Source organism: Chaetura pelagica, unplaced genomic scaffold (genome assembly GCF_000747805.2).
Source record: "Chaetura pelagica isolate M959 unplaced genomic scaffold, ChaPel_1.0 scaffold275, whole genome shotgun sequence".
Taxonomy (NCBI): Eukaryota; Metazoa; Chordata; class Aves; order Apodiformes; family Apodidae; genus Chaetura; species Chaetura pelagica.
Window position 1 is genome coordinate 8795513 of NW_009953486.1, and position 10121 is coordinate 8805633.

The window sequence follows — 10121 nt, forward strand, 5'->3', positions numbered from 1 at the left end:
GGGGGCGTCCTCCGCGCCGTGGCTCAGCGGGCTGGTCTGGGTGTGGGTCCTGGCGCAGGTGGCTCCCGACTTTGCCTTTAGCAAGATGGGCGGCAGCGGGATGCGGTGCCACGACACGACGGGGCGGGAGCAGCTGGGCGCTTACCTGCCCTACACCGCGGCCGTCACCGTCACCGGCTTTGTCATCCCCTTCCTCATCATCGTCGGGTGCTACTGCCACGTGGTGGTGGTGCTCTGCAGGAATGACACCATGGACCTCACCCTCAGGAGAAGAAGCATCAGGCTGGTGATTCTCGTGATGGTCCTTTTCTCCATCTGCTTCCTCCCCTACCACATCTTCAGAAACCTCAACTTGCTGTCTCGGGTCTGGCAGCTGCAAGGGTCCTGCACACAGGCTTTCAAGAACATCTACATCTCCTACCAGGTGACCCGAGGCCTGGCCAGCTTCAACAGTGCCCTCAACCCCCTGCTGTACCTGATGACCAGTGAAGACTGCATGTCCCGCGTGAGGAGCATCCACCAAAATGCCAGCCAGTCCCTGGGGTCCATCTTTGGGAAGAAAACCACTTGCCAGGCAGATAAGAAGAAGATGAGCATCTTTCTTTGTGAGGAGGAGGCTTCTGATGAGCTCTGAGGTACCCAACACCTTGTCCCAAGGGTGCCCCACTTCACTTTGTGCTTGGCTTCTTCCCAGGAGCTGCCCCACACCTCGATGCCTGGTTTGCAGAGAGATGGTGACTGCAGCACCACTGGCTCCAACCTCACACCAGGGATAGACAGGACTGCCAGCATCTGAACAAACTGGGACCAGGTTTTAGAGCAAAGCTCCTCAACCCAACCCTTTTGCCTACAGTCCACCTGGAGGTGGAAAGGGAGAAATGTGGTGTTTACTCCAGTCCTGAAGTATTTCTCAGTCCAGCCTCCAGTGCAGCAGTCCAAGCTGGTTAATGTCCCCCACTACCCATAAAATAATGGATGGATGCTCCCCCACTGCATCCCCTTTCTCCCACCAAATGCATTTGAGACAAGATTCCCTCCTTCACCTAAGGAGAGGGCACTGCTAATTAACTACCTGCATCAGAGGACAGCTGAGAGGGTGAATTTTTGCAGGGGGGAAGTGCTTTGGAGATGGAAATATTCATAATACCAGGTTTGGAATATATGACTAAGCTGTGCCAGTTCCCGGCTTAGTTGTTCCTGGGTGACTGAGCTGCTTCAGGATCAGTGTTACCCTCTCCTGCCCACCTCCTTCACAAAAGGAAAAAAAGAATCTTGGTATTACTCACTCTCATTTGGAAGAGCACATAGAAAACAGCAACAAATTGGCATTTTAAAGTTTCTGGAGGCTGTTGGTTGGGGTTTTTTGCAAGGCAAATGACTGCAGCAGCAGCCGGAACCGCTGCTTCAACAGGCAGATCCCAGGAGAATTTGAAAGCCTTCAGGTGGGTGATTGCACCTTAACTCTTGCCCCCAGCCTTGTGAGGGATTGGATGCATCTATTAAAAATCAGACATGCAAAAAAAAAAGGACAGGCAATGCTGGTTTGAAGGCTTGTGGAGGCAAGATTTGATGGCAAGGACAGTCCATGGGTGACTGGGGATCTCTGCTTCGGGGGGAGCTGAGGCTCCCAGGCTGCATTTTGGTTTTTGCTCTTGTTGTGCCCCCACCACAAACACCTTGAGCATTTCAGTCCTTGTGAAAGGAGAGATACAATTTGCAATGGCAGGTGTTGCAGCTCAGCAGAAGGAAGGGGATTGTGAGTGAAAAAATCAATCCATGCTGGGAAAGTGCCAACCCATGGACCCTGAGCTCTTTGGACCAGAGTCTGGTATTTATCACACCTCACAGGACCCACCTTTGCTGCTGTGCAAAGAGAGACATGGCTGGGTTTCAGGCAGGGATAATATGTCTAAAGGGCAAATAAACACCTCATGCTTTCAATCGTGAGTGGCCTGGCTTCTTTCACAGCCTTGCAGGAGCACAGGAGCCAGCTGAGCTGGGGGCTGGAGCAGGAGCCCCCCTGCTGTAGGGGCCGGTGACAAGTTTCCCAGGGCTCTGCCAACAGGAGCTGCCAGCACGGTGAGCCTGCAGGCAGCTGCTGGAGGGCAGTGCTGGACCAGGCACGCACAAAGGTAGGTCCCCAGAGTCTGTTCAGCCTCTGGCAGGGGTCCAACACAGTGCTGAAACCGTTGGCTCCCACCTCCTCCAGAGGAAACCTGAAGACAAAGCTCATATTCCCAAATGAGATGTTACCCTGTTGCTGCAGTAGGGAACATCTTTGGGACATGAGAACCAAGTCTGGCCTCTGCTGCTTGCACAGAGACCCCAGATCTGGGCTTCTCCAAAGCTCTGAACTCTTCTCCTTTCCTGAAAAACACCCACACCTCTGAAAGCTGTCCAGCTCTTCCACCATCACACATGGATCCCATCCAAGCTGCTACAGCTCCATACAGAACCAGCTGCAGCTCCCCAGAGCCCGTGGGAGCTGCAGCACCCTGTCACTGCACCCCTCTGAGCATGACTGACTGAAATACAGTTATCACTGCAACCCTGGGGAGGGAGCTGGAGGAACTGCCAGCAAACTCTGCTCTCACCTTCTGCATCGCTGTGCCCAACTCTGTCCTCTCTGGTGCCCCCTCATGTCGGTCTTAATGATGATTTAAAGATCCTGAGAAGTGTCTCTGAGCTCCAAGGACACCTGCAGCCACATCTCTGCTCATTTTTCTGCGTCCTGCTCCAGTCAAATCAGCAAAAGCCATTAAGAATGTGAGTGTTGAGCTGATATCCCTGAGATATTGGGGGGTTATTTGTATCTCTTGCTTTGCAGACCTCTTGATTCTCAGGCACTACTGCTTCTTCCTGTGAACATGGGGTGAGCTCCTTCCCTTTATTAGCTGGATGTGTAATTAAGGGCTAACTGCTGGCACATGAGCCTGCATGGCCACCTTCTGCAGCTGGGGATGGAGCAGCCCCCCTCCCTCCAGCCCTTGCTGCAGAGAGAGGCTCCTTCCCTTGCAAAGGGCAGCCACTGTGGGTGCATGGTCACCATTGAGGACCTGCCCCAAATGCCTGGGCACCACTGACACCTCAAAACCTCTCCAGTGCTTTTTATCCCCTGGGGTTGTCCCTGGGACTCTGTACCACAGGGTCCCTGTCATGCAGATGGGGCAGCTCCATAATGCAGGAGCCCCCAGGCAGAGGTGTGAAGACTACAGGCAAAGCTGGAGGAGAAGGTCCTGCATGAGCAGGAAAGTCCCACAGGTCTCAGCTCCAGGCACCAGAAAGCAGGACTTTGTGGAGCATCTTTTATGGAGTGGGGGGAGGCTGCAGAGAGCACAGAAGAGATGAGTCACTCTGGTCACTAATGAAAGGTCACAGCATCCTTGGATTCAGCAAGAGGCATCTATATTTCTTCAGCAAAACAATTTCATTGCTCAAGTACCTTTGGCTACAGGAACAACAGACTTGACAGGTTATCTTATTTACCAAGGGTATCGATCAGACTGGGGAAGGAATAGTGGCTGCAATTACTCCAGGTGAGCTGGAAAAAAAAATGGAAAACGTACCTGGGACTGGGTGCTGTAAAGAGGACAATCTGAGTCTTCTTCTATGCTAAGGCTCTAGAGTGTTTTAGCATCTGGGAGATCACCAGCTTGTGAAGACCAGCAAATCACATAAATAGCACAACACGTAGCGTGACTGTGTGAGGCCATCAGTCTAAGATTATTCCTGCAGTGCATGCAGTTATAAATAGGTGATGCCATGTAGCCTGGGACCTGGGCAGGGCCAGAGCTGAGGAATGCACCGGCAGCTGGGCAGCAGCAGCACTGCACAGCCTGCAGCTCCAGCACCCTGACAGAGCCACTGCAGCTACACCCTCTGGGCAGGGTGTCCTGGAGGACTTGGTCAGCCCAGGCTTAACAGAGAGGAGCCATTTTTCAGCCCATCCCTCTAAATGTCCCCCATGGCAAGCCCTCCACACCCCTTGCCATGGGTGCTGCTCATTGCACAGAGAGCAGGGCAGCACAGAGAGCAGGGCAGCACAGAGAGCAGGGCAGCACAGAGAGCAGGGCAGCACAGAGAGCAGGGCAGCACAGAGAGCAGGGCAGCACAGAGAGCAGGGCAGCACAGAGAGCAGGGCAGCACAGAGAGCAGGGCAGCACAGAGAGCAGGGCAGCACAGAGAGCAGGGCAGCACAGAGAGCAGGGCAGCACAGAGAGCAGGGCAGCACAGAGAGCAGGGCAGCACAGAGAGCAGGGCAGCACAGAGAGCAGGGCAGCACAGAGAGCAGGGCAGCACAGAGAGCAGGGCAGCACAAACCCCCTGAGCTGCCCTGGGCACCACGACCTGCGCTGCCTTCTCAGCAACCTGGCAGGAGGCTATAGTCTGGATTTCCCTCAACAACTCCACTCTGCCCTGACCAGGAGCTGCTCAGGTTGGATCCAGCTCCCTGAAGAGCCCTTCGAGCCAGGGTGCAGCCCAGCCAGGGTGAAATTCTTCTGCTTGCTTGGGTCCATGGGCAAAAACGTGACCCGAAGAAGTGTCAGAAAGTTCCCAGGCTTCTCAGTAGCACTGCAGCTCCTCCTTGGCTGCTCCCATGCTGTGCAGAGGCTATCCAAGGACAGGAGGCAGATTAACCCTGTCCTGGCTGCCTTGGCTTTGATGCAGAGGTGCTGCTCAGCAGAGGTGGGGAGCACCTCACCCCACAGCTCCCAGTCAGTGCTTCCCAGCCCAGCAGCCCTGCTGTGCCTCTAGCCCAGGCTGTTTAGGGTGAGAAGGTCCCGTTGCAATGGGAAGCTTCTAGCACAGAGGAGAGCTCAGGTATAGCTTTGTTGGTGGTGATGCCAAGAGCCAGGAGATGTCATTGAATGAATCGTTACTTGGTTGTGGAGGCAAAAATCCCCCTATAAAAGAGAGTGCAATGCTGGGATGGCAAACACATTGCCATGCTGAGAGCCCAGAGGAGCAGGGGAGGCAGAGCCCTTGGGCTGCAGATCTCCACCCTCCTACATAAAGGGGACCATTCAAATGCAGTTCCCATGCAGAAACCCAAAAATAGCCATGCTCTGAGTCTGCCACCTGGCCCTGTGTGTGGGCGCCCTGGGGGGATACCAAGATGAGCATCATCTCCTGTCACTGCTCAGCACCTCAACTTCTACCCCAAGAGACACTCAAACAAGGGACCTAAAATTTAAGAGAATATTTCTGAACCCAGAGAAGCCTGTGTTGTTGTTGTTTTTCCCATTTAGCTCAGGTGGTTTGCCTGGCTCCAGAAAAGCCTCATGTTAATTTGATTCCCTGTAAGTGAATCATGGCAGATCTGGCATCCTGATGCCCAGAGCAGCTGTGGTTCCTGTGCTGCCATTTGCTCTGCCCCAGGGACACCACACAGCCCATGAGCATGACTGAGAAGAAAGGAGCAGGGCTGGACCAGGGCACAAACAGCTAAGCCAGGCACACAGGAACATCTTTACATTTGCAATTCAGAGAGGATGTGTCTCTGAATTTGCCCTTCCAGAGCAAAGCCTGGAAAGAAGCAGCTGGAAAATCTCTGAATAAAAACAAGACTTATTAAAATCTGTAATTTTGAGGTAGAGGAAGAAATGGGGCTCCAACAGGGTGCTTTTGCCACAAGAGAAAACAAACATTGTCATTTAGTTGTATTCCTTCCCCTCTGGGAACCTGCTGTGCTCTCAGGGGTGGCACAGCTGGGAGTGTTTCCACAGGAAAATTCACTGCTGGAAAATCTCTTGTGGGCCCCAAACCAGAGCTGCTCCTGGCCAGGGAAGGCAGCTGGGACCAGCCTGTGGAGCATCACTAGCACAAGGGGAAAAAAATTCCTGGGGGAATCAGACACTCCATGGAACTCAGCTGGAGCCTGGGCTGGAAGAGCAGCCAGCAGCACCTCAGCACCAGCTCTCTGAGCTGCAGGGGCAGAACAGGAAAGGACAACTTGAGTTTTACTAATAAATGCACTTTTCCTCAGTTGAAGTGCTTTGTTATTACCGGGTTATTTTTAGTCATTTGCTGTAAACTGTCTGCCTGGGAAGCAGAGCCCTGGGGCAGCAGACAGGGCTGCTCCTGCACCAAGAGGTCAGCAGCCCAGCTGCCCACACAGCCCAGCCTCACCTGGGGGACAGCTCAGCTCATGGGTGGGCTTGGAGTTGCCACCATTCCCTCCTCCAGCCCCCCTGCACATGGGCCCCCATGGACAGGGGTGAAGCTGTCACCAGGGAGCCCTCTGAAAGAGCCTCACATATTTGCAAATCATTCCTAGATCCTTTGGTCCCCCAGCCTTGACCTTCCTGGCCAACCCACGGGCTGTGATGCAGGGAAGTCATTTACAGCACCTCACGGCACCACGGTGGGAGCAGAGGTGCTCAGGATCAGGCCCTGCTCTACTCAGGGCCACAGGTGAGTCTGTGGTCATGGCCAGGGCAGATCATCTCCAGATGAACCTTCCCAGGGAGTTGGGACCCTTCTCCAGACACATTCCCAAAGCCTCTTTGATGGAAGAGACTTCAGCACTGAGGTCTGGTGGCTCCTCACAGGGACCAGCCCACCCCAGCACCTGCAGCAGCACCACAGAGCCTCCCACCCCCAAGCCCCTGCCCAAACTGGTTGCCAGCTCTGGTTGAACAGGCTCTCAGCAAATCTTTCCACAAATTATCAATCAGGAGCATTATTATTTTGTCTTGCTCTATCATTAAAGCAAAGATCTTCAAACCAAATAAATGAACCAACTAAAGCAGCTGAGATCAGGAACTTGCTAAAGCAGAGCAGGACCTTTCCCATTTGGTTGCAGTCCAGGCTGTTTGTGGCAGGTACTTTGTGCCTGGCTGATGTTCAACTGACAGCTTTCCAAGCATATAAAAAACTTATTAGGCTGAAAATAGAGTTTGTGACCATAAACTGTCAAGAGCAGTGTCAGCATTTCCAGCCCAGGTCTCCTTCGTGTTCAACCACTGGCAGACCAGGCTGCAAGGGGAGCAGCTGTGGGAAGGATGGGGCTGGGAGGCTCATTGCAGGACCTGTTTTGGGTAGGAAGGGTAATTGGGGAAGGCTCACAAATGGGCTGGAGGTGCCAGGGCATCAGGAGGAGGTATGGCCAAGGCTCAGCATGGCTGGTGCCAGGCAGGGCCATTGAAGAGAGTCCCATGTGGAGCTGTGTCCACCTGCCCTAGGGTTTGAAAGGTACAAACCACATCCATGGTGATCATGTGGAGGCATCTGCATTGCAATTCCCTGATCCCGTGTCATTCCGTGCAACAGTTTATATCCAACACTTTGTTAACTCTCTCACTGAGCCTCCAGGTCACAGCACAGCACAAAGAGCCTGCAGCTGGCCAAGCTGCAGTCAGGGAGGTCCCAAAGCCAAGAGAAAGCCATGAGGTTCCCCAGCCTCCAATAAGCCAGAGCATGGCCTGGAGGACAGGGACAAATCAGCTCTGTCCAGCAGGAGGATGTTTTACAGCAAGATTTATGGAGTCATGGGGCAGAAGCAAACTTTGCTTCTGTCCAGCTGGGATCTGGTCAGGGACTCTGCAGAAGAGGAGGGATTGCTCCCTGTGCCCACCCATCCTGGGACAGCCGGGCAGTGCTTGGAGTCCCACTCGGGTCTGGGCAGCTGCTCCTGGTTGTTATTCATATCTCAGTATCTAATCCCTTTTAGAAATGAACTAATCCATTGGTTTAAAAATATCCTGTGGCACTGCGAGGCTGTAATCTCTGTATTAAATGGCATTAAAGCCAGAATTGCTGATGCTTTTACTGAAGCAAAAAGAAAACATCTATTTGTTCTCTAAAAATAACCAAACGAGGCAGAGCACACAAAGAGGGTCCCTGAGCCCCCAGGGGGCTGGAGCACGTTGTGGCTGGAACCTGGGGAGGGGGCTGACTCCTGCCAGACCCCATCCTTAGCACAAAGCAGCTTGAGCAGGGCTGGTGGGATGTTCCCACTTCTCCCCACGCCCGTTGGGCTGTGGGATGGACTCAAACAGACCCACACTGCTGGTCCCTTGTTTAGCACCTTTCATCTGAGACATCCCAGTTAAGCAGCTTTGCTCATTTCAAGCCATTAAAACTGGCAAAGCTTTTTAATAAATTCCCCACCAGCCTGGAATTAGTAGATGCAGACCAATTAGACACATTAATTAGGCACCAGTTTAAACACAGATGAGGCCTGACTTTGTTTACAAACCTCAGAAGGAAGCAGCTTCTCAAAGTTCAGCTCCAAAGGACTGACAAACAAACGAGGTACGTTCATTCCTGGTCACAAGCACCTCACAACAGAAACACATCACTTTGATTTCTATCTATTTTCTATTTTATTTCCAGAGCTCTTGCTTTCTCTCTGCCTCCCCATGCTATAAAAACGAGACATTTAATCTCATAATGCAACTTCTCACAGGAAATCAATGATAAAGTACCATTATCTTGCCTGGCCTGATCCTGTGGCTCCTGCCTGACCAGTCACAAGCAAAGTCAGGGGAAAGACAAAGGTTGAACTGAAGGAACTTCCCAGTGGGAAAGCATGAAACTTTCCTCTTTGGGAGGGACTGTCTTACACAACAGTGATCTGACACAGTTTGGTCTGGCTTGTGCCTCCCTGCTCACTGCATGCAGGGAAAGGAAAGCAGGGGCAGCAGGAGGGCAGAGCAGGCTGATTTCAGCACCATCTGAATGACCAAGCCTTGTTCAGAACCCTGGGCTGGGCGTTACTGCCACCTGGTCCTGGCTTCCTCAGAGCTGGGTTTGTTACTGGAGGCTTTTTAATTAGGATCCTGCTACTCCTGTTCCTTCAGGGATGCTGCTGCTAAAGGAAACTGTGCATGTAGCTTCTGCCTCTCCTCTCCCAGGGCTGGAGGGCATTTACCAGGGTTTTGCATGCTTAAACTTCCTCTGCTGCCTTGGCCCAACATCTGCATGGTGCAGCAGAAGACACTCTAGACCACCAGCTTAATGCTGGGGACTCCAGAACTTGTCCTGCAAGGCACTTGAGGCCCCAAATGTGTGACAGGTACACAGTGATGTGGTCATTGCGAGATCTGCTTTCTCTGTAACGGAACTAATTAGAGCTTAATTAGCAGCTCTGTGTCCTGTCTTCAAGCTGGGATGTCATTGCTGACCAGTGGAAAGCTGGATGGCAGCAGGTGAAGGGTATCTCTAGTGGTGCTCCCACACACACACACTGCTTGGGGTCTGCAGGTTTGGCAGCATCTCTGGCCCCATTAGCAGGGCTGCAAACAACACCAGGGAGAACACAAACCAGACACATTCCTCCAGCAGAGGCTTTGCCTCGTGATGCAGGAGGCTGCAAGCACTACCATGCCAAGCAGCGACCCGCTGGCAGGCTGTGCTGCTGCTGCTGGATGCTGGAGCCTGTGCTTTTTCTTCAGTAACAACTTTCACTGACGGTCCTGGCAAGGAGGAGGGAAGTGGCAAGTGTCCAGGGTGAAAAAGAGTTCAGGATTACAGTGAGAAAGGGCACTCTGTCCCTCACACTGGCCACGGAAACGCAGAGGACAGGGCTGGAAGGGGCTTCAGGAAGGCACCGAGTCTTCCCTGCTCCAGGAGAGCACCAGCTGCACCCAGAGCACTTTCAGCAGACATCTGCTTAGCTTATTTTTAAACTCCCGCACTGACAGGGCTGCCACACTCTCCCCAGGCAGCCTGTTCTGCTGTTTCAGCCTTCACGGTGAAGAAGTTTTTCTTATGCCCAACTTGAACCTCCTTTGCTGCAATGAAAGCCCTCAGCACCTTGTTCTCTCTGGAGAGAGGCGAGACAGGTGAAGGGGGGTGTAACCCTGCCTGTTGGTTGGTTTTCCTTGTTTGTTTTCTTCCCAGTCAGAGCTGGTGGGTTTATTTCTTGAAGGAGAAATCTCCTACCAGCTCCTGCAACACACGGCCCAGAGAAGCATCTGTTTCTGGAAGTGAAACACCAGGTTTTCATAAAAGCTCAGGGAAGAGGCTCCTGGCTGGGTGGGCTCTGCCCCCTCACGACCTCAGCTCATTCCCTGCACCTCGGCGCCCACCCGCGGGGTCCCAGCGCCAGGAGGCTCCGCTCGCTGCCCCCACGGCTGGGGGCCCCATGTAAGCTCCCCCCCCCGCCTACCCGACTC

The 10121-nt window shown here is 53.2% G+C and overlaps 1 protein-coding gene across 1 annotated transcript in view; it reads left to right on the forward strand.

Annotated features, from left to right (window-relative positions):
* The first annotated feature begins 2867 nt into the window (after positions 1 to 2867).
* Positions 2868 to 10121, forward strand: part of LOC104389745 (potassium channel subfamily K member 9-like) — a 12150-nt gene continuing 4896 nt past the window's right edge. The window contains exon 1 of the mRNA XM_009998782.1: positions 2868 to 2872. Coding sequence (XP_009997084.1) covers positions 2868 to 2872 — 5 coding nt within the window. The remainder of the gene's footprint in view (positions 2873 to 10121) is intronic.